Here is a 26,052-nt window from a genome sequence, read left to right on the forward strand (position 1 = left end):
TGGTTTTACTGTATGTGTATGTTTTGTATGTTTTGATATGGTCAAAACTGACTAATCAATAAAGAATTGTATGATGGAATTTGGTGGGCCAACAGTGGTAGTTGTGTCCTCCAAGTGTGGTCAATTTCATCCCAATAGCCTTAAAAATGATGAAAACAGGAGCTTGGGGAGCCTGCCCATTGCTGCCAATGGGCCGAATCTAGCCGTATTTTTCAGCAGCGGTCTGAAAACAGCCATTTTTGGGAGACACAAAAAAAATGGATGTGGGGATCTATTGGTATTTGGCCAGAAGAAATGGATAGAGATTCAGCTGAAATGCACAAATTTAACAGTTAGTTTTCTGCTACTTGAATGTATATATGTGTACCATGAACACTAATGATTATCTTACATGAAATAGAGGTATCAATATTAATTAATGGCATATAATTATCTCTGCCCAGGCTTGTTTCTGGTCCTTTGATAGCCAAAACTACAACTCCTGTAGAATCCCTAATGCTACAAATACCATACTTTCCTGGAAATTGGCATAGACCAGACCTATACATTATGACAAGATAAGTAGTAGGGCTGGGCTATTCGTTTCGTTAATTCGTTAACTCGTTAAAAATTCGTTATTTTTTGAATTACGAAACGATAACAAAACTTTTTTTTAACCTGGAAGTGTTTTTAAATATCGAAACGGCAGGCGCCAAAAATTTTTGTATTTCCGTCCATTTCGGAAATACCTAAGATGGCCGCCTGCCGATGCTTGCTGGGAGCTCTGCCGGCTGAGCAAGCGAGGGAGAGGGCGAGCGAGAGAGGCGAGCGAGCGGCGACGGTGAGAGCCATTCAGCTGTGAAACTCTCTGCCCCAGAGGGAGTGCGGTGGAGACTCTTTGAAACAGAGGCTGGATGGCCATCTGTCAGGGAAGGGCTTGGTGGGCCCTCGGGCTGAGAGGGGCGGTCAATAAATGCAAAAAAATAAATAAATAAATAAATTGACCTTCAGTTTTGGAGTTGTAGTTCACCTACATCCAGAGACCACTACAGACTCAAACAATGATGGATCTGGACCACACTTGGCCAGCGAGAGGGGTGAGCGAGCGGAGAGCGAGAGGGGCGAGCGAGCAGAGAGCGAGAGGGGCGAGCGAGCGGAGAGCGAGAGGGGCGAGTGAGCGGAGAGCGTTTCCTCGGCCCCTTTGCCCCGTCAAAGAGGCCCCCCTTTCTCTCTCTCTTCCCCTTCATAAAGTACAGAACCACAACAACACTCCCTCCCCGCGTCATGACAGTCCCCAGGCTGTGAGGGGAAACAGGCCTCCAACAAGGCGCTTCCCATTTATCGCTGCCTCTCAGCCTCAAAACTCTGGCGCACGGTCGAAAACTTCTGAGGTACTTACCAAACCCGTCGCCATTACAAGATTCCCTCAGGGTTTTTTTTTCCTCCCCCCTCCTCCGTGTCTTGCCTTCTTTTGCCACAGGCCCGCCCACTTTAGGCTGCATTCAGCCTCTGGGTGGCTGACGTGACCGTTCGTCACTCTTCCCTCTCCCCTCATTGGATGCTCGAAGTGCTTATCCTGTTTTTTTCCGTTAACAGCAGCCTTGTTTTGATGTCCTTCGCGCAGTCCATTTGACAGGACGCGGAGCCAATCGCACGGCCCGAAGAGGAAAACAGGCCGGCCTCCCAAAGTCGAAGAGGCCTGTGGGAATTGTCGTTCGGTTCTCCTTGATAAAGCGCTCCAGACGGAGCTGAGGAACGACAACTCCCAGAAGCCTCTCGGTCGTTGGTAAACAAGAGTCTTCGACACACGTGTATTCGCAACACGAGCCCTTTGTGACAGGTTTAATGGCAGCCCAAGTCTTTGAAAAAGCGGGGAAGACATACTCAACAGACCATTCCAGTAATAATAATAATAATCTATATAAATAAAAATGTAATGTTCGTTTGTGGGATTAACAGAACTCAAAACCCACTGGACGAATTGACACCAAATTTGGACACAATACACCTAACAACCCAATTTATGTCCTTCACTCAAAAAAAAATTGATTTTGCCATTTGGGAGTTGTAGTTGCTGGGATTTATAGTTCACCTACAATCAAAGAACATTCTGAACTCCAACGATGAAATTGAACCAAACTTGGCACACAGTTCTCCCTTGACCAACAGAAAAAACTGGAAGGGTTTGGTGGACACTGACCTTGAGAATTATAGTTCACCCACATCCAGAGAGCACTGTGGACTCAAACAATGATGGATCTGGACCAAACTTGACACAAATATTCCATATGCCCAAATATGAACACAGATGGAGTTTAAGGGAAATAGACCTTGACATTTGGGAGTTGTAGTTGCTGGGATTTACAGTTCACCTACAATCAAAGAGCATTCTGAACTCCACCAATGATGGAATTGAACCAAACATGGCATACAGGACTTCCATGACCAACAGAACACACTGGAAGGGTTTGGTGGGCATTGACCTTGAGTTTGGGAGTTGTAGTTCACCTACATCCAGAGTGAGCGGAGAGCGAGAGGGGCGAGTGAGCGGAGAGTGAGAGGGGCGAGCGAGCGGAGAGCGAGAGGGGCGGGCGAGCGGAGAGCGAGAGGGGCGAGTGAGCGGAGAGCGAGAGGGGCGAGTGAGCGGAGAGCGAGAGGGGCGGGCGAGTGGAGAGCGAGAGGGGCGAGTGAGCGGAGAGTGAGAGGGGCGGGCGAGCGGAGAGCGAGAGGGGCGGGCGAGCGGAGAGCGAGAGGGGCGAGTGAGCGGAGAGCGAGAGGGGCGAGTGAGCGGAGAGCGAGAGGGACTCAAACAATGATGGATCTGGACCACACTTGGCAAAAGCACCCAAATATGAACACAGATGGAGTTTGCGGGAAATAGACCTTGACATTTGGGAGTTTTAGTTACGGGGTTCACCTGCAATCAAAGAGCGTTCTGAACCCCACAAGCGGCGAGCGAGAGGGGCGAGCGAGCGGCGAGCGAGCGAGAGGGCCCGCCAGAGTGAGTGCCTGCCTTCCCTCCTTAATAATAATTTAAATTTAATAATAATAATTTTAATTTCTCCTCCCTATTCTACTAAATTAATAATTAAATTTAAAAAATATTTTAAAAATATTGAAAAAAAAGGGTGCCATCTTTACAAAATGTTTTGTAAATATTTACGAAATTTCGTAAATACCGAACTTTTTTGGGGGAAAATTTTGTAATTATTTTAAATAACGAAACAAAAAAACACCCCAATTACAAAACGATTACAAAACCAAATTTTTGCGTTGTTACCCAGGCCTAATAAATAGTATTGCCATTCTAAACTTTTCTTTCAACCATGATATACAAAGCATAACTACTAGGAATTTTTTCATTTTGTAATTTATTCTTTTTAATCAGATTCATTATTTCCCCAGATTCAAGAAGATAATACATCTAAACCCAAACTTCAAAACAAACTGAAATACTTAAAAACAGATAGCATTGTGGGCTAAACAGTGTTTGGGTCTGACTACTGGAAGGCATGATTCCCAAGAAATCCACAGTAAAACTGGGCACTTTACTGTGGACAAAAGGGACAACAAAAAATAAACTTTGTGGCAAATATGCTGAAGAATTTTATGCACGGGGAAACTCCACAATGGAAGGAAAATGATCTAACAATACTATAAATTAAGGTAAGCTTCACTTGAAGCTTACACCTCAGTTGAAATCACTTGACCCTTAGTGACGTGAAGGCCCATCTAACCATCACACAGGAGAGTTTATATAAGCCCATTTAACTTATAACCATTTCACCATTCGACTATTGTCACTACAACTACTGAAAATCAAAATCTCATCTCAGAAAACAAGAGAAGATGTCATAGAATCTCATACCATAATTACATTGGGCAGTTGGCCATGCACTATATCTATTTCTATTTATCTCTTTTGTCCTATTCCTTCAGATGCTTTCAAAATGCATTATTATAGTTTTCCTTCTCCCAGATTTTTGCAAAGTAGGTCCAAAGTGTGAAAATAGCATGCAATTTCTTAACTCATTTGTGAGGGAGATGAGAGGATGGAGTGGAATTTTGCTCTTCCCAGTAGATACAGGCAGAAACAAAGTGCTGCAGCTTCTCCTAACTTTTCTGTTCATCTCATTATTACTTTTCATTGCTTGGCCACAAGTTTCCTAATATCCATCTGTGAAATATTGGAGGATATGAGTTCTATCTGTGAATGCTATATATATATATATATATATATATATATATATATATATTTGGGGGGGTGGGGGGTGATTTTTTCCTCTTTTTAAATATGATGTGACAAGTACCATTTGAAACAGAATTGATAATAAGGATTTATAACAAAAAGGTCTGACCTAGCCAAATGTTCCAACCTTTTAAAAAAATTCTCACACTACTTTAATTTTGGGTTCCTGGAGCACAAGAACTGCAATGTTGTTTCATACTTCTAACTCAACTTGCATTCACTATGGATTAATACAATTGCCCTCCCAGCACACACACACAGAAAACCCCCTCTATAGTTAAAAAGTCAGAGCAATAATGTATTCTTCTGGAATGCCAAACTCTTCTCCACAGTCTAAACCCAGGGGTATGTAGGCCAATTTGCATTCTCCTGCTGAAGTTTTCAGAGTGGATTTTGGAAAATCTGAATAGGAGATGATTAACAGGATCAAAATTTATGTTACTTTGTTTCAGGAGGAGGCACTAAAACTGTCCCTTTTGGCTTGCAATCACAGCAGTCTTTTGTAGCCCCATCTTTTCCCTCGCTGCTGTGTGAACATGTGGGATGGGCCATTTCTACAAACAAAAAGACTGAAGTCTGAATCGTTCACTCTGGCTTCATTCAGATTTAACTAAGCGTATGTCGGCAGTGAGTCTTTGGAGACTCTCATCTCTGAAAGAATAAATGCAATAAAAGTCTGTTTTCTGTAGCTGCGGGCATGGAGTGTCAAACCACGTTACACTGCACCACACAGCAGTGACAATTTCATTTTAAAACATGGGGGCACCGCTTCAGAACCCGAAGTATTCTCAGCAAAGAAAAATGCAACAGAGAGGCTGCCAAGGGAAGGAGCGTCTGTACACTTCGTACATTTTATGTGAGAAGAGAATAATAGTGAAACCCACAGTGTTCTGCAATAACAAAAGAGAGAGGACATCTCTTGAATAGGCAGCATCTTTAGAAAGAGCCCCCACAGCCCATTTGTTTCTCAAGTTTCATAACTAAAAGCTCTCAAATGGAAGGGCAAACTCTCTATAATCTGGCTTGCACACTTCACTTGAAACAGACACTAGTATTATCAACTCCATCTGAAAATGAAGGATAAGAGACAAAGCAGTAGTGACATGCTCCTTTCAAATGCATTCCTGAATAACTATCATTGTTCCCACTCTCCATTTTTGCTACCAGAATCCTTAAGAGCCATACAAGTCAATGGACCATAGGCAAGCCACAGTATATTTACTGGCCTTCACATTAGAACACGGAAGGTCACACTCTGATAGTTCGACTATGTAACTGAAAAGTGCAGCAGCAACGCAGTTGCCTCCTATGGAATACAGATTGCTGGTATACTTGATATTCATTCAAGCAATAGATATGAAAATATTTCATTTGCAATACACCCAAATAATCTGTCCTGTGAACATAGTATACTGTGGAAATGTCTGAACCCAAACACTGAATGTATTCAAAAAGGTTCCCATCTTTCACTGTATAAGCATCCACAGGAGAGCTTGGAGTGACAATACTACAAGTGAAACATTTCTGTTGGGAGTTTAAAAAGACATACAACCTTTAACAAATGCCTGTAACATCATTACTTTTTTGCATCATGTTTATTCATTTTTTATGTCTATCGGTGCTTTCTTGAATCAACGTAAAGGGATTTTTAAAAATTGCAAATCTCTTGTAAGATTTTCCCCCACCAAAATGTAAAGTAAAATGTTATTCAATTCTTTTATTAACATGAATTAATTATTCAGGTGTTAGTTCATCTCCTTTCCAACAAGTTACACCCCTTTTATTAGAACCTGCATTTTAGCAGTAAATTTCAAATTGCATTTCACCTGTGTATATTATATATACATTTTAATAGTGCTTTGCTTTACCTTACTGTTTTAACTATGCCAAGACAAAAAGACATGTAGGTAATATGTTGTTGTTGTTGTTGTTATTGTTGTTGTTGTTGTTGTTATTATTATTAAAAATCATTTCCCAAGATCTGATCATTGGAGGTTCCAGGACTGGAGACAGCCTTCAAAAAATCTTTTGTTCTAAGTCAATGAGAACCTACTGCCAAGCAGGCAGAGACCGGCCCACATAATCCTCTTGATGATTTTGGATAGCAGCAATTATCAGGTGTCACAGGATGGTTAGGGATGATGGAAGATGCATTCCAGCAACCTATTCCTACAATAGATTGCATTGCCTTGAACCACTGGAATCACCTATGTAGCAATCTCACTGAATTTCTAGCTCGCCAAAATCAAAGAGAAAACAAGAATTTCCACACGAGTATTTATTACTTTGGAACAAAGTTTCATCTTACATACACATTCTGTATACCCACAAAACATCAGCATCAAGACTTAGAAGCTCAAGTTGATAATCTAAGTCAAATGTCAGTCATGACTAAAGCAACCCAAGTTCATCCTTCTTGTAGACATATATTTATATGATTCTTAGAGTGGATATTGCTTCCTCTGAGAACCATAATTGCCCCAACATAGTTATTAGAGTTTCAAAAGTAATGGGAAACCTTCATAAAGATAACAAAAATAAATCCTGCATGCTGAGACCTTATGGAATGAAGTCAATTGTACATGTTCATTGTGCCAATTAATACAACCACACGTGAAAAAAATGTATTACAGTGAGTAACAAGATGATTAACTGATAGCTCTTAGCTAAAATCTGGCAGCCTAAAATAATAGGTTAGTGGCACAACACTGTAATTTTCTTTCAGTGCTAGTCTAATGATGTGGCTTCATCCTCATAAACTGACATTGGGGGTTATAGCCAAGAAACATCTGGAAGGCCACAGTTTCCTGATCCATGTTTTAACATGCTTCGTGAAATGCAGCCTACTGAGGAAACACAATTTGATTGAAGGACCTCCACCCCTGAAAAAACAAGTAGCAATATTCTTTTTGGGTAGAATCTCAATACCCAATGGATACTATAAAGTTGGTTTAAAGGTGATTTAATAACATTTCATCAAATTATTGAAAGCATCAAATGTCTTGGCTTCTGCCTCAGTAGTGTCCATTCAATGGGAGGTGGGATAAACAGCAGCCAGTGGCAGTTTAACAATTCCCAAGATCCAAGAATGGAATTTTATGGATGGTGTTGGAGGCAAGAATGGTCTTCTTCTCCAAAATTAAGGCCATCCGCTGACTCTCTAAGTGGGATTTGCAATTGATAATTTTTAATTGTTGATTATCGCTGATGTGGAAGCATTCTTTCAATACATGTAATGTTAAACATACTTTATGGGTCTGAATTCATAAAGAAGAGATTAGGAAAATCTGGGGTTTATTTTCAAACCCTCTCCTAACATGACCCACCATAGCACAGAATAGCAACTTCGGGTATCTTGAAAATTATTGGGCTACAACATTTGTGTGTGTGTGTAGGGTATGAGCATTGGGTTACAATTCTAGAAAGCAGGTTAATTTATTTATTTAGAATATTTCTATCATGCCTTTCTCTGCAACACAGACCTGGTTCAAATATCCATTTAGCCTTTGGAAACTCAGGCCCCTTCTACACTGCCATATAACCAGATTATTGAAGCAGATATTCCACATTATCTGCTTTGAAGTAGATTGAGTCTACACTGCCATATAATCCAGTTCAAAGCAGATAATCTGGATTTTATATGGCAGTGTAGAAGGAGGTCTAGAGAACAAGCCCTATGAGAAGCAGCTTAAGGAGCTGGGCATGTTTAGCCTGAGGAAGAGAAGGCTGAGAGGAGATATGATAGCCATGTATAAATATGTGAGAGCAAGCCACAGGGAGGAGGGAGTAAGCTTGTTTTCTGCTTCCCCGGAGACTAGGATGCGGAACAATGGCTTCAAACTACAAGAAAGGAGATTCCATCTGAACATGAGGAAGAACTTCCTGACTGTGAGAGCCGTTCAGCAGTGGAACTCTCTGCCTCGGAGCATGGTGGAGGCTCCTTCTTTGGAAGCTTTTAAACAGAGGCTGGATGTCCATCTGTCAGGGGTGATTTGAATGCAATATTCCTGCTTCTTGGCAGGGGGTTGGACAGGATGGCCCATGAGGTCTCTTCCAACTCTTTGATTCTATGATTCTAAGGGCTCTCAATCTCTCTCAGTCTCAGAGGAAGGCAAGGGCACAACCCCTCTGAATAAAGCTTGCCAAGAAAACCCCATGATTGGTTTGCTCTAGGGTCGCCATAAGTCAGAAACAACTTCAAGGTATACAACAACAATAACTCCTTTGAACACATCCATCTCTCCCCAATTATCGGGCCTGCTGCTAGATTGAAATGGATGTGGCTAATACATCTTCTTCAGAAACTCCAGGTGGTGAGACTAGAGATGAAAGGAATCTCTGATAAATGATTTAATATATTTTAGTATTTTAAAATTAGTGTTTTTATTAACAGATTTACATTGATTGTACTATAAGAGCCCTGAAATCTTATATAAAGGATATAAATATTTAAAATAAACAAATAAACCAATAAGGAATGCTCACATTTTTCATCCTTGAAAGAAGGGGGGGGGGTAGAGGGAGAGGGAGAAGAATGTGTATCTTGACACTGTGAAACACCATTCCAAGAAATAGGGAAAAATCATGATTTTTTTTTGCACTTTGGAACTTGCTATTTAGAATTGCTTTGCACTTTAAAATGTACATTTCTGTAAAGGAAGATACTACTTTTTGTGCAGACACTAGTGTTTTTGGACGTTTGCATACAAAATTTATAATCTGAAAACTATCATTGTCCTTGTAATTCAGAAAATCTATACATGTAGAGGCACATAGAAACATCATCAGTTGTGCAAATATATATTTGGCCTTAAAGCCACATCATGACCCTCCATTGGAAAGTTCAGAGGAAAGTAAATCCCATTAGAAGACAAGAGTGTGTAGTCTTTTGATCTGAAATTGTTCAAAAACTGTATAATGTTCTTCACTAGGAAAAACACCCTTAAGCATTACATACTCCATTACAGGACATGGATATATGTTATCCTGCTACTGCAGAACAAACCGTGTTTCTTGATAAATGACAGTTATGGAAAACCAACTTTCATTTTCTGAAGATGTTTCTTAATGACATTTCACTGAAGTAGCAGACACTATAAATTTATTTCATTTTTTTATTCTTTGCCTGGTGTCTTGTATCTTAAATTGACCTTCCAAGATTCACCCCCAAGTGACATTTTATAGAAGACTCATAAAATTTTGAAGAAAAGGAAATGTTGACGGTCAGGCATTAAACTATTGCAATGCTAGTGGGTATATAGTATTTAATGCGAAAGAGAGGCTAAATCAATCAGTGCCCCACTATGCTTTATGCTATCTATTTTCCTGTTCTGGAGATGCCAGTAAATTTGTTCAACATCAATTGCCTTAGAAGAATATAGCCTTATGGCACACCTAAGTATGTCAAAGATGCCACTGGATCTTTAAAAAAAAATCCAGCAGGCATGGATTTGTGAAATCCCTAAATGTGTTTTAAAAACTGTCTATATAAATCAAAAATAAATAGATTTTTGGAATAACAGGTTACATTTTGGAAAAAATGTTTGGAGACACATGAAGTAAGAAGTCCAATATGATTAAGCCAAAAATGGGCAGAATACTGCCTCCCCTCCTGCTTGTCCCCTTTTCTCTTTTGTTCGACCATCATTTATTTCATTCTCTGTATCATAGGACTTCATCACATGCAATAAAATCAGTATTTCTACACATTTAGGAAATTTATTTATTATTTATTTACTATATTTATATCCCACTCTCCCTCATCCCAAGGTGGATTCAGAGCAACTTACAACATGGCAATATTCAATGTGGTATATACAATCAAATAAAAGATGATACATGGCTACCGATGGAGCCCATCACATGATGCAAGCTTGTACTGTGAGTTCCAGGTATTTTGCCATTTCTAAAGTGTTTTTTTTTCCCTACGCTTCCTAAGTAGATTGGCAATGAACTTATTATTTTACTTCCTCACATAGAGATGTGTAAAAACTTAAAATTGAATGTGTGATAGGAATTCCCCATTGTCCGCTTGTAAAGATAACAATGGCATCATTATGGAGGGAGGAACTGAAATGGGCAGTATAGAATCCTTTGTTCCACCATAATTTTTAGAACCAAGGAGGAAGGAATGGCAATTTATATCTTTTTTTAAAAAAAAACCCATGTAAACCGCCTTGAGTCGCCATTTCGGCTGAGAAAGGCGGTATAGAAGTAAAGCAAATAAATAAATAAAATAAATAAATTCAGTAGAATTACCTTTTGAATTGAGAGATATCTGTACTTATACATTGTAAATTGGAATAATAGAGGATAGAAGAAATCCTGTTTAATGATCTTGGTTAAATGTACTTCCGTGAGAACAAACACAGGTGATTTCTTCAAGCAAAAGAATACAGGGGAGGAGATAGTGGGAGGAGAATGTCTCCTGTGTGATGCGAAGGCAAACAGGTAATTTCAAAAGAAAGCTGAACAAAGGTAAACATGTGATGAAAGTAGAAAAATAATTCGCTTAATTTCCAAGCAGAGCATTGTAAAGCTTAAGGGAAAAGCAACGATCCCCAGCACTATACTTATTACATGGGATGAAGTCCATACGGAAACACATACACTTCAATGCAGACAGATTATATACAGATTTCTAAGGATGCTGTTTCAGTTTCCAGTAATCAATAGTAGAAGTAGGAGCAGAAGTGGCTAACAACAACAACAACTGGCTTCTTCCTATAGATCAAGGTGGGGAACAATGGCTGGCATAACATCCAAAGCTGATAGTAAATATTCCTCACTGTAGCATCTATCTGGGTTGTGATGTGGAGCAATGGATTGAGAAACAGCTAACAGGTGTTCAGAAGGAATGTAACCACTTCCTGGTGTGGGGAAGGGACTAAGCAGAAACTTATTCCTTTTCCATAGCAGGTACGGTAGTGGTGAGGAAAAATAAGAATAATGAACACCTTAGCCATGTTTTGGTGAAGGAAAGTTACTGGATTTCTCTCAGGGCTCAGGTGGCTCAAGCTGAGAAAGAAGTCAAAGGATTATATTGGTCTCATCTGATCCTTCACTAGAATGACTTCCCCCACCCCCTTCTTGCTACTTTCTATTTTAACACAGCTAGGTTAAATAAAGTGTCCTTTATTCAACCCAATTATCTATGTCTGATCATATTATTTATGACTGATCAGTAGCTGGTTATCTTTATCAGTAGAATGCCACATGTTACTGGGCCCTTTTATAAGTCTGTATCCCACCTTGTCATTTTTATTCTTCCCAAATCTCCACTAAGTTTGCCAGTAGAAATACTAGTCTTCAAAATGTAAAATAATATTTCAGATATGTCTTCTGCATTATCAAATGTATAATAAAGTAAAATTAATGAATTCACTAAGAAGAAGCAATAGTGTTTCAGCAGCCTTCATTTCTTCTTAACATTTTCTTGAGAGAATTGTTCTTTTGTATCAAGGACAAAAGGTGAAATTGCAATGCCTATTAACTCATGTTACCTTATTAACACAGAGAAAACTATTATGGTGAGCTCAAATATGTTGCTTTGGAGATGATTGTATACAACCATTGTTAGCATTCCATTTTCTTACTGTTTTATGTGTTCCTCGACATGTAGACTTTATTAAAGGAGTTTGGTTTTTGCAGTTTATGAATACACTTTTGGGGAAATTCTGAGCTGTTTGAATTTTTACTAGAAACAAGTATAAAATCAGTGGGAAGGGCATTCTGAAACCAGTCATAAATCCAGTATTTTACAGTCTTTCTGGACTGGTCACAGCTGGCTCATAGTATGAAACTGTGCATCTGCCTAGTATTGTGAGTGGAGGTAGGATAGGAAGCACTCATTAACTACATCCCAACACATTTCAGTTCATCTCTCCAATATGAGTTCTAGAGTTATGAGGATAGCAAATAAGAATTCTACTAATTCATACTGTACAAACCTGATCATTCAAAAAGACAGGTTTTTAAAGAACTTTAATTGCCCTGTAATACTCAATGTAAAAGAAATGGAAGCATTTTTTTTATTTCCTGATATACCACAATACTAATAGTACAATCCCAGACAAAATCCTTCAGATGTAAATCTCAGTGAATAGTGAATAATTTCTCCTAAGATTATGCTTTTCACACTCGATGCAAATGACGCTTAGGGTGCTGTGATCCTCCACATTAAAAACTATTTATTTATTGGGTTGCTGTGAGTTTTTCGGGCTGTATGGCCATGTTCCAATAGCATTCCCTTATTGCTTTCCCATCAGTCTGGGTCTCAAGGCAGTTTAAAAATTACAAGATACAGTGAAACATTTTCATTGCACAAAAGTTAAGGATATAAACTATTAACACCTTTTAAAATAGTGAAAAACAAAACCATGATAAAGAACTTATATCAAAAACAAAAAACACAAAATACTCTTTCTCCCTGAACAGCCAGCCCTCTTAAAACATACATTTATTTACCTTTTTAAGCGTAGATCTCAGAGCCTGGGAACATCTATCATGAAGGCCCTCTCCCATGTTCCCACCAGAAGCACCAGTAACAGAGGAAAGGGCCTCAACATGGTCAAGCTTATATGGCCAGATATGATCCTTCTGATAAAATGGATATGAGTGGTAGCAGCATTGTAGGTCAAAACCAGCACATTAAACAGTGGCTAGAAAAGGCTACAATCTATTCTGTGAAAGAGACTCCTTAAATCAGATGTTCATTCTATCCCGTTCAAATACTAAATTCTGGTTCCAAATATCCAATGCCTTCTATATCACCACCACCACCATCATCACTACCACAAGGACCATCATTGTCACTACCATCACCACCACCATTATAACATGCAGCAGCAATACTGGCACAGTAAACATGTATGTACATATGTATGTGAAAACTTTCCAGGATTCTAGTGTCTGAAATGTAATGTGAGATGCTGATCCCAGGAACTTTTCCTATTCACAGTCTTAAGGTAGAGCTTCTGGGTTTGTAGCCAACAAAATAATTTGGCATAAGACAAGTAAAGACTATGATAATATTTCTTGATGAAGTGTAACTTTGCAATACTATAATACATTCCTGCAGAAAAAAAACCTATTTCTGGAACTCAATAATTTCTTCACTTTTGTAGGAAATATCTGTTCAGCAGATACTCTGTTCCACTTAAGCTCTGGCACAGAGTTTCTATTATCTTAGAGACACTGTGGATCCTATATATTTCAGAATTACTCTTTCCTTTTTCACTTCTGCTCTTCCCAGTGGCAGAATTAAGAAATTTGCAGCGGAAACATTTATAGGCTCTTTGACAGAATGACATATATTCTTAGTAAAGTTGAAATTGAGCTGCTACCTAATTATCCCTGATTATTTCACTGTCATCATATTAAATAAAATAATCCAACTTTTCAAGTGATGATTTTTCAAGAGAGGAGTTCTCCTCCATGAACACTCTGAGTATTCAACATTCACAAGGCCACAAAGCAATAGGAAAGATGGCTTTTGAAAAAGTTCAGAGAGTATAATAAAGGAAGAAACATTTCCAGCACACAAAGCAGAAAGAACAAGATTTTCACCTGGCAAAGCCGACTCCTCTACTGACACCATTTGCATCTCTTAATATTCTGGTGGAAATGACATGTCCGAAGGGTTTCAGCATATTCTCCAGCTCCTGCTCATCCATGGAAATGGGTAAGTTTGAGATGTAAAGATTTGTAGGGTCTTGTTCTTGTTGCTAAAATAAAAGAAACCACCTTATTAAATTCAACACTAACCAAACATCCTTTAGCTACATTATATTCCAGATGACATAAAGCAACAAATTTAAATCTTCAAGGACTTGGAGATCAGGTCATAGGAACATTATGCATCTTTATTTCCAGGGGAATTGAAGAAGTGCTCTTAAAAGTCACTACGATTGCAACAATTTAATCCATTGAAAGGAACACTTAAAACCTTTTTCAATAGTAGAGGCAGTCCCTTAGTTACAAACATCCAACTTACAAATGACTCACAATTACGACGGGGGATGGGACAACAGGAAGTGAAATCTACCCCTTAGAAGGGAAATTCACTCCTGGAAGAGTTATCATGGGGAAAAAGTGTATCCCCTAAATCTTTATCTCCAATCCTTGTTTTCATAACAAGCCAGATTTTTCAAAATCCAATTATCACAGGGACAGAAAGTAGGTGAAATCTTCTAAACAGAAGCACAGACAACAAAACAAACTCCATGGGGGTGCTAACCCTTCCTTATGCTATCCAAACTATGTCTATATCTGGAATCGCAATTAAAAATGCACTTATTCTGACTTACAAACAAATTCGACTTAAGAACAAACCTACAGACTTATCTTATTCATAACTTGAAGACTGCCTTTAGTTAAAAGCACAGTTAATTGTGTCCCAAGATCGAGAGTATTGTAACTACTTTATGAATAGCATCTCTTCTTATCCTTTTAACAAATTTCCATTTTGAAAATTGGCATAGTGAAGTTCTGAGCAAAACAGACAAGAAAAGAGTCCATAAGGCAGAGCCCCCCCCCTTGCAGAACAACACAAATAAACCACTTTTAAAAACCTTTTCAGAAAATGGAGGCAAAACAGTTGTGTGAATAAGCTATTAAAACAGTAAATTTAAAAAAAACCCTCTTGTGTACAAACAGAAATGATAAATATTAGAGATGTGCATATTTATAATTTTGCCGCAATAGTTACCCTCTTCCTTTTCCTATCTCCATGTCTAGTCAATTTCCTGTTATCATTGTTGTTGTTTTTAAACAGAATGAACTCTATTCCATCCCATTCTTTATTCCCTCCCCCAACTATTTGTGCACATGTCTGAAATCACATGCATTATTTGAATATTTTCCCCCTATGGATTAGAACAAACTCAAGTAGTGTTTTCTATATATTGGAAACATTCTCTATGCAATTTTCAATTATGACATCTTTTTTCCAGGTGCATCCCAAAACATTTGTCAGCATATACATTCCATGATGCTAATTGCATCCATTCTGCAGATAGCATAAAAGCACAAACAGAAGTAAGCTCACTTGAACCTTAGACTGGCATAGTATTTTTCATCCATCCCATACTCTGTTCTTCCTACACATGACCACCCCCCATAGTGTATGAGTTGATTTCCAAAAGGCAGCACAACTCAATGGATACTATCCTATTAATGATCCAGGCAAGTGTACTACTTGTGCACACAGGGGCGGGTCAACCCATTACGCAAAGTAAGCATTTGCAGTATAGTTGATTTTGCCCAGGGGCGCTCTTGAGGTGCTCTTGGGGGAAAATAGACCTTGACATATGCGAGTTGTAGTTACTGGGATGTATAGTTCACCTACAATCAAAGAGCATTCTGAACTCCACCAATGATGGAATTGAACCAAATATGGCACACAGAACTCCCACGATGAACAGAAAATATATATAAGTGATTGGTTGGGGGGGGGGGGGGGATACTGTTTGCTTACCGTTGAAAATTACCCAGGGCCGCCTCTGTACAGTGCACAGCAGTTATTTTGAAATCATGCAGCTAATGGGATAGAAGCACACAGAGGAACAAAAATGCATTGCAGAGTGACAAAAGTGCAATGAATGCACAAAAGGGTACATCTTTTCCCCTCACTTCACACTATCCAATGGTTATCCAGTCACCCCATTCCTGAGCACTTGCTGCTTCATGTTGGTATTCTGTATGGAAATTAAGTAATTCTAGTGTGACATAACTCTACTGGCAGATAGTAATACTACACGGAGACTGTGTGCATTCTTACACTACACTTTAAAGAATACATATAGAATTGGCATCCCACTTTAAATCCTGTGGCTGCCCCTGCAGAATTTTGGGGTTTATAGTTTAAGGAAATTTAAGGAAAGTTTAAAATTCTCGCCCAGAAAGTCCTTTTCCCTCTTTTATTTCCAACAATAGTATTTCACATCACTCTCAGTTAGTCTGCTTTTTCTTGGACTATTGTTTCCTTTGTTTTGTTATTGCATAGAGGAAGACTAGTGTCCAAAATATGCTGGAAAAGAAAGTAACTGACTGTTTTTAAGAAACCACAACTTTTTAAATCTAGTAAATTGTCCTTGAAATACCTCATTCCTTTAAGAACAGGAAAGGAACATAGCACTGTTTCTTCCTTTATGGTGGGGAGGCATCAGTGCTGTGTAACATAGCTAATTTTTCACCCTCCCCTTCAGATATGGCATAAATATATGTGGGTTATAACAGAACCTCATAACATATGGCCCTGGGGCTACATGTGACCCAAACATGGAATTAGTGGAGCCTGCAGAAGCTCTGAATCTCTAAATCTAAGGCCTCCTTTACACAGCTATATAAAATCCACATTGAACTGGATTATATGGCAGTGTGGACTCAGTGAATGCAGTTCAAAGTAGATATTGTGTATTATCTGCCTTGATAATTTGCACCTCACTCTTGCCCCTTAATTCTCTTTTCCCCTTTTCACCCATAAAGATTCTATAAATCTTTTCCTCCACTTTTTTTCTAGTTACTAAGATGTCTTCCTCATGTACTATAATTCAGAATAGGCACTCAAATGCAAGCTGAAATTATTGAAATATATTCCGTACAGGCGTGCGGCAGTCAACTGAAGAATGAAATCAAGCACAGAAAACAGACAGATAGGAGATTCAGGTTTGACTGCTTTCCAAAATGATTATTTCATTGTTTTGCCCCATCTTCCATTTTCTTTTGGGGTGAACTTTAGGTTAAAAAGTGGGAAATAAGCCATGTGTTGATTAGACTAGTAAACACTGTCAGAATGTCAAATGCTAAAGTCAACTGAAGTACTGGAAAAGTCTATCACAGCTCAATTGTAGTTCCACCACTCTATCAATTGAAAACAATAATACTATTATACAAATTTTAATGCTCTGATTAGTTAGTAATTCAGCCAATCACAATTTAAGGGTTGGCATGCTCCATAAATACACGCAATCACTCCAGAGAAATAAGAACATGGCATAGGCAATTACCAGAATACTAAATGAATGAATTAGTATTAGACCCAAAGCAGTTCATTTGTAATACACAGACAATTGGAGATATTCTGCTTCAAAACTATCACCAAAATATCGCTATCATTCACTAAAGTTAATATTCCCAATTTTTAGTTTCCATAAATATCCAAATCCACATAGGTATTCTGCAAATTACATACTTTCAATGATCAAAAATATATTCAGCTACATATGAAAGATCTTTTCCCACAAACTTTGTGTTTACAAATTTAATTTACTTTCTACTTTTCATACATGCATAAGTTATACATTTAACATCAGTTTGTTGACTTAAATGTAATAGATGACATAAAACATAAATTAAATATAAAACCTTATGAACGATGGAGTAAGGCTTCAGGCTTACTCACTGAGAATCTCTCTTTCTCTCTCTGAATCCTTCCATCATTCTCCCTTCTCTCTTCCCTGCCCGCTCCACTGTATATCTATCAATTCACCAATTCACTTCTTTCATTCACCATAGAAGAGCTTCTCCTTCCTTCCAAAACTATTTTCTCCCAACTGGGCAAGTTTATAAGTTTTTCCAAATATTTTGATTTTTTTTCTCATTTTGTGATATTTTTGTGAAAAGTTTGCAATTTTTTGCACAGAGATTTCTGTAATGATTTCATCACAAGATACAATGAATTTGTGCAGGAAAAATACTGTTTCAAAAAGTATCAAAATAACACTACCCCCCACCCCCGGCTATGGCCCTGATAAGAGGATTGATAATTATTTTTATTACTATGCAACTAACATCATACTCTAAAGCAAATGATTGGCCATAAAATAGTCCTTATAGATACAGGGGCAGAATCTGAGAAATGAATCGTGGTAGCTAACTCCCCCCCCCTTTCTCCCACACAAAACAAACAACCTTCATGCAACAAATACCAATACTTCACTGGCAAAAAGCAAGGGTGAGGAAACAGCTTCAGATGTTCTCAGACTCCAGGTTGTACAAGCTCCACTCCCATATGAACTAGGATAATGGGAGCTAACATCTGATTTATCTCCTCTGGCAAATGACTCCCTATGAGTCACCCTTAGCCTGTTTCTTGTGGCTCTATTCAAATAAGCCATGGCTCAGAATTTAGCTGGCCATATATAGGTCATAAATACATAAGTCTTTATTTTGCTCCCAATAGAGTATGCATTGCATATTAGGCTGGTTTTCAGAATTGAGTCAATGGGATGGAAATGATGGTGGTTGCAGAATATATCTACATAATCGTATTTTTGTGCTAGTCCTAGTTAAACCATGAAATGTGTAAATAGAAAATTTTAAATGCACTCCTTGTAATTTGTACATCATCCGTTTTTTTTTTAAAGGAAATAAAATGAATACTACATTACAGAGAATAAATAAAATATTCAAATCAACACAAAGAATAATTCAGCTGGAAGAATGGAAATTAGATATTCCTACAAAGTAGAATAAAACAAATCAGCTGAATGAATGAATACCAGTGCAGGCATCAACAATGAAGTGGACAAATTTATGTGAAATTTAATGAACTGCAATAGGAAATAATTATGTTCTTCAAGTGACATATTTATCTCAATCTGATTATAGGAAAGAAATATTAACAAAATCTTAAACTCTCAACAAGCAAAATATTGAGACAATCTTTCTGTTGTAATAAAATGGGAAGCATAATAACTAAGGAGCCACTATGGTGTACTAATTGCCCAACATTGAATCCTTGTTCAACCAGGGAAACACATTGACATGGCTCAAAGCAGGGTACAACATAAATATTATACAAAGATAACACCAAATACATATATTAAAAACATAGAGCAAGGATTAAAACATAAATACTAATAAAATGTCACACTAATAAAATAATGAAATAATTAATAAAATAATATGAATAAAATACAATGCATTAGGAATGATAAATTGCCTCTGAAAAATGTTTGCCAATTTTTTTAAAAAAAATAGGATCTCAATTAGGCAACTAATTGAAGGCGCACACACACACAAAAGAACAACTAAGGGGCATAACATCCTCACTCTTCTCTTCTTCAGATATTCACATTTTGAAATATACATTTTTTAAAAAGACCTAAAGAAGAACAGATGCTGTCATCTGAAAATACAGCCTTATGAAAATTGCCATTGCAGGATAAAAACTTAACCTGCCATAGCCAACCTTAAGGTAACAGTGTGCATCTGTGTGCCTCCTTCAAGTGTCCTGTTGACTTATGTCTCATGACTCATGAATTCCATAGTTTTCTTAGGTAAGGAGCAATGAGAGGTGGTTTTACCAATTCCTTATTCCTAATTTACCTGGTATTCATTTGCAAATAATGCCCATCCAATTACTAATTAAAGATGAGCCTGTTTAGCTTCCAAAATCTGTCAGGATCTGGTGACTTTAGGAAGGCCCTAAGATATCACAAACAAAAACCCATGAAAATTAAATCACATAGTGTTTAATGTATTATTTAAATATAACTATCTCTGCAGAGTGTTACTTTGAATGACAATCCAGAAAGGGTGTCAGATATGATGTCATGGTTATCTTAGAGGGCTTAAATTAAGTGGTTTGGTTTCAGGCATCTCAGGGGAGACAATCCTTCTATAGGAGCTTGGTCTCCTGTCTCTGCTCTCAAGTTCATGGTTCAAGTATTGTCAGGTTTCCTAATCTTCTTCATGCCTTTGCTTCCTTGGAGAGTTTACCTTGGAAACATTCCTGTTTTCATGTTCATGGATTATGTTTGGAGCACTGTGGTAGATTTTGGTTTCCTTGGCTTTATATTCCTTGTCATTTTTGGATTACTGCTATTTTGTATTTTCTATTTTACTTACCCTTCTGGAATTGCCCTTTCCCCCCTTTTTATCTATTTCCTCTAATAAACATTTTTAGATAGCATTCCTGTACTCTGTTGAGATGTTGGGTGAAAAGGTGTTTCAGTGCTAGATAAAAGGACACACACACATATATATGGATCAGAATTTTTAGAGGCTCAAAATATGGCTAAACCTATAGAATTCCCATGTGTTTATTTCATTAGTACTCAGTTTATTTATTTGACTTACATTCAGCCTTTCTCCAGGAGTGGAACTCAAGCTAACAAAGCAGATTAAAAAGGAAGAAATACAAATAGGCAAAAGCAACTACAGATAAATACAACAAAAATAGTTATATGCCAAAACAGAGACATGTTATATACTTAAAACACTAGTGAGTTAAATCAATTAAGGACCTCATCCCACAAGGAGGAGAAAGCATTTGGAATCATCTTTTTTGCATGGTGTTCAGCAGCGTTCCATCTTTAAAGGAACTGGAGAATTTATTCACCTCCATCAACGGCATCACCTCCTCCCATCTCTAGATGAACCAACAGCTTAACAGATTGAAGATGGAGAAATACAATACTTCCCATCCCATGCTGAATTACCCATTTTTAGATGTTTCTATGCACAGGGAGACCACTGGAGTCAATTCCTGCCCATCTTTAAAATCTCCCATTTCTATACACTTCAAAACTGGGGACACAAAGCAACCCAAGGAATGCTCTTGCAACATCTGATGGGTTTCATAGGACACCATTTTAAGTGTTTAGAAACAGAGGAAACACAGTGTCCGATGAGGTCCTTAGAAGTGCAGAAGAAATAAAGCATACATTTAAAGGCCCTTCTCTCAACAGTCATTCAATTGCTGAGAGTGGGCCTTTTGTTCACTCACAAAAATAGGAGGTATATAGAGAGGGCAGCTTACCCTCCTTTGGAAGGAAGCTCCACAGCCTGGGAAGAAACCAGTCTGTAAGCAAAGTGAAAACACAGTAAGACCCCCGTAACTAAGAAACCCATAACTGCAGTTTCACTTACCCATGGCCAGAAGGAAAATTGTCTCTCTAGGAATTTTTTAGGTCCCCTATCCCTTAAAGTTATCACTGAGTTGCACTGAAGGACCTAGCAAATGCAATTTTACGGCATGATGAGACTGGAAGTGAGATAATTTAATGGTATTTTATCATATTCATATTTACACATAACAGTGGTCCAACCAGGAATATATGCTCCAGGGACATGGGGGTCTTACTGTATTGGGAGTCTTTGCTTAATTCTCCATAAAATTTCAGATGCTCTAAGGCTCAAGCTTGGCAGTAAAAATAGATATAAGTGACTGAAACTCAGTGACCTTTCTCATTAGGGTTAGCTAGTGTTTGTGGGTTATTCACAATTCATAATCATGGTTCCACTTTAACTGTCACAACAATATTCTGTGAAATCTTGAGATGTTTTAGTTTCAGGAGGCTTTTCAGATTTAGGTAACCAGGGTGCTCTAGTCCCTCACCAATGTACAAATCCCATGTTTCCATAGAAAGCAGTTATGGCAGGAAAAAGGAATCAATTTATAGTTTGAGTATCTAGAAATCTGAAATTGAAATAGTCCAAAATTGAAAGTTGTCCACATGGGTAGTGAAAATAGTGGCACTTTTACATTCTAATGGTTCAAAATACACATACTTCCTCCCATGCACTGGATTAGTAGAAATACTGTGAATAAAATTACTTTTATACTATGTATATACATGTATATGAAACATAAAGGAATTTAATTTTTAAGCATGGGCCCCATCTCTAAGAGATCTTAGTGCATGCATGCAGTATACGCAAATACAGTTATTCTAAAATCGGGGGAGGGGAGGTTCCAAAATACAAAGCACTTCTGGTGCAAAGTATTTCAAATAAGGGATATTAACCTGTAGCACAATTATGCAGTGTGAAAGAGCCTATGGCAACAATTAAATTAAACTCCTATTTGAATACCATTGAATGAAGAGAGCCCTTCTTATGTTCCTCCATGTAATTTCTCTCTCTCTCTCTCTCTCTCTCTCTCTCTCTCTCTCTTTCTCTCTGTCTCTCTAAAGGAGGATGTGTGTGTGTGTGTGGGGTGGGGGGGATGACTGAAATTGAGAATGAATAAAATGAGTCCATGTCAAGACAGGTGTGCAGAAATCTCATGCCAGATTATGGTTGGCTGGTTGAAAACAGAGTCCAGCAAATTAATGGTATGTTAAAAACAATATTTACACTAACTGCAATGTGAGAGCATTTTAAGCACTTGGCACCGAGCACCTTGCTGTGAGAGCTGAGCTTGAGAAACTGTTAGGAACATTTGTGTAGGGGATGCAGCCAGAAATGCTGTCACTGCTGCCAGTGGGAAAGATCTGAGTCAAACCTCCAGAGCTGTGCCAAGAAACTCTTCTGGGAGCAATCAAAACTGATTCTGCCTGAAATACTCCACATGGCTGATGCTAAGACACTTTGAAACAGAAGAGGAGGGGCAGTGAGACTTTAACATCCAGTTATATTGTGTGTTGGAGGATAAAATGAGTTGTTGAACAATGTGCTATCTGCTTCATTTGACAGGGACCTTAGAAGCATTCATTTCCAATATATTAACAACACTGTTCAAGATAAAACAGACCACTCATACTTTAATACATGTTTAAGAACCCCTTTCATCTCATAGGGCACATTTAAAACAGCATCCTTCTGTTAATGGGAAAACATTAGAGGAGACTATAATCATAGGAATAATATGGACAGGTCTAAAGAAGAGATTTAGACAACATGGATGTATATATTTAAGGACTTTGCACTGACCATCTCAGATACAAGATCTGATAAACTAGATGACCTTGGGATGTTCTGGGGCTTGTCTACACTAGCCTTTTACCACGAACAGGAACAGAAATTGAACCCAAATTGCCAAATGACACCAGGGACTTCCCTACTCTCTCAGCCTCAGAGAAATGAAATGGCAAACCTCTTCTGAATTAATTTTGCTAAAAAACCATAGGATATGGTCACCATAAATTGAAGTCAACTCAAAAGCACAAAATCAACACTCCATCCATCTACTCTTTTATTCCTACTCCATCTTTTTCCCCAAACTAGGGTTCAATGCAAATATGCAAAGTGAAAGACATACAAAAATGAGTTTTAAACAGTATTAAACTAAGCACAAATTTAAAACTTTTTAAAAGGGTAGTTCAGAAAAAAATAATAATGAAAGACCAACCCCTCCCCACTTCTGTAAAACAATAACTTTACAGGGCTTGCTGAAATAAGTTTTATCTGCTAAAAGGACAACAAGGAGCCAAAAAGAAGGAGCCAAATTAGCCTCCCCAAGAAAGAAAGGTTTAGACACCGGGAGTATTCACACAGAAGGCTACTGCACTTCCACCAAACATGCTTGTGAAGGTGGAGACTAAGAAAAGTGATGGGATAGAGACTAAGCAAAGTGATGTGTCAAAAGCAAGGACCATGGACCAAATTCAGCCCACCACATCATTTTATGTGGCCCATGAGGCTTTCAATGCCAGGACAACATAGTTACAGTCTTACAATTACTAATGGCCTTTTAAAGGCAAACATAAGGCTGATGAAGCCCTTGGTAAAAATGAGTTTGCCACCTTGGGATAGATTGAAAAAAACATCACAATTGCTCTCTAGCTCTGTTTTCTCTACCATTAGGAAAGAGGTGGGCCATAAGTGGTATTCCATATATTCTTGGCTGTAATTTTATCAGCCTTATCCAGCATAGCAGATGGTGTGGGATGGTAGAAGTTGCAATCCAAAAAGACCAAAAGGAAGAAAGTTTCAAGTTTCTGCAGTCTTCAAGCAGATTGTGCACACTTCTTAAGATGCCAATGAGAGGAGATAGGAGGACAGCAGGGGATGCCAGTGTGCCCTGTGATGCCACAAGTTTTGTAAACCTTTTATTTTCTTTCTTAAAAAAGAAAAAAAAAGAAAATGTGGTTATCTTTTATAGTTAAGATAAATAAATGGCACCCTTCTGCATTACCTCATATAGTTAATGTAAATGAATTCTACTTCCCTAAAGATATCACAGACATTCCCTTGATCTTTTACACAAAGCTGTAAAAAATCAACCACTACTTTTCGGAAGCAAAAGATTTTACAAAACCGGACTCAGATCAGGGCAGTTTTGGCACAGCAGATGCAAATATGAATACAAATAAACACCTTTGAAGTGGAAATAGTTGTCACTTGCTACATTATTTCCTAAATTAAAAGAAATCACAAACCTTAGCTTGATAAATCATTGATAACTTTTTTAAAAAATGTTAATTTGTTTAGTTAAGTGGTTTTGAACAACCAACTGTTTCAAGGACATTTTCAGACTACAGAATTGTAGCACTGTAACTATCATGGATGTTTCCTCTGTAGTAGGATCCTAACTCCCCCTTGTGGCTTCTGTGTAATGTCTAGAACATTCTCACCTGCAGATAGTGAAGTTTTAGTAAGATCTGGATAAAAAGAATCATGCCATATCAGACCAAACATCCATCTATGCCAATATTTTGTTAATATCACATTAACCAGCTGCTTATGGAAAGGTTGCATTCAGGACTGTTATGTAACCCTACTCTTTTTGTGGGAGCAAAGATAGTGAGAACAAGTTTGAAGTAAGTCTGTGAAAGAATGTTTGTTCAAATAAACTTTGAAATAGTCTTCTTGAATATACTTCCGAATACATATTAACAAAGCAATGTGCATCAGTCTCCACCTTAGCTCCAAAACAGTAACTGTGATAACTTCTAACTTGTACATGTACTAACAGGTCCATAAGGTTTTGCATCCAATTATTTTAATCTATTTATATTTCTCTGCAGCTTGCAGTGCCATCTTCAGTCATTAGATGGCAAATTTCCCTTATCACAATGCAGTTATTATTCAAGATAATGGTGCCTATTAAAATAAGGAATTCTAATAAGAATCCAACCTGCCACAGATCAAAAGCGATTGTGACTACAGTTCAGGAAATTGTAAAATAAGCAACTGGCACCATAGAAAAAACTTCATGAAGAGCAAAAAAATAAAAAATAGAGCAGGAATTAACACATTCAGAGACCAGCTGAAACATCAGAGCACATATGTCCAAGACAGAAAACACAGTGTTGGAGGGCAGATGTATGGGGAAAGTGGGGAGGGGCTAGACATGCAATAGATTACAAACTAAACAAGACACAACAGTATGATAAAGTGATATTGGCAAGCTGGAACATGTCCTGACAATGGCAACCAAGATGATAAAAGTTCTTGAAATCAAACCTAAGGTTTCAATAATCTACACAATCTAAATTGAGCAGGGATTAACTGACTTCATGGCATTCACATGATGGACAAGTTACAAACACAGCCTTGCCCTATGTTAACCAAAGTCAGAGGATGACCCAAAGCTTCCCCAAAGCTCCAAAGATCACCTGCACTTTGGGATATGTAAACAGCTGGGCTGGTTCTGATGCAGAAATGACCACAGCTGTTTACATGGCCACCCTGCTTTTCCCAGGCTTGAAAAGCCTGGGGACAGGAGAGGGTACTTAGTATCTCCATTGTGTCCTCACCTTAGCAGTGTCCAGTGGATGCACAATTTCTGGTGATCACAGTTTGTAACATGTTTTTGTGCTAGTTGGAGCACCAGAGAAACTGGAGAAGGATCCTCCTTTCTCCTCTCCATGTCACTCTGGTACTCCAGCTAGTGTCATACCATGTGATGAGCAATTACTACCAACAAAAAGAAGAGAAACCAGAGATGGCATGATAGTTATCATAAAAGAGCTCAAGGAACGTCATATAGAAGATGGAGTAAGCTTGTTTTCTGCTGTTTCAAAGATTAGAACATGAACCAATGGATTCAAACTACAAAACAAATATTTTTGCCTAAACATCAGAAAGAACTTTTAAATTAAAGAATGTTTGATGATGGAATAGACTGCTGTACAGTAATGTGAATTCCCCAA

At 38.1% G+C, this 26,052-nt stretch overlaps 1 protein-coding gene across 8 annotated transcripts in view; it reads right to left on the bottom strand.

The window, feature by feature from the left end:
- Positions 1-26,052, bottom strand: part of RBMS3 (RNA binding motif single stranded interacting protein 3) — a 911,371-nt gene that overhangs the window by 185,315 nt on the left and 700,004 nt on the right. For 4 of the 8 annotated variants that reach the window (XM_060781878.2, XM_060781882.2, XM_060781883.2 and 1 more), the window contains 2 exons: positions 20,994-21,035; positions 13,796-13,953 (listed from right to left, as the gene is read on the bottom strand). In XM_060781878.2, the coding sequence (XP_060637861.2) occupies positions 13,796-13,953; positions 20,994-21,035 (200 nt within the window). The remainder of the gene's footprint in view (positions 1-13,795; positions 13,954-20,993; positions 21,036-26,052) is intronic. The other 4 variants (XM_060781880.2, XM_060781884.2, XM_067470220.1 and 1 more) reach the window with 1 other exon arrangement.

Source organism: Anolis sagrei, chromosome 6, assembly GCF_037176765.1.
Source record: "Anolis sagrei isolate rAnoSag1 chromosome 6, rAnoSag1.mat, whole genome shotgun sequence".
NCBI lineage: Eukaryota > Metazoa > Chordata > Lepidosauria > Squamata > Dactyloidae > Anolis > Anolis sagrei.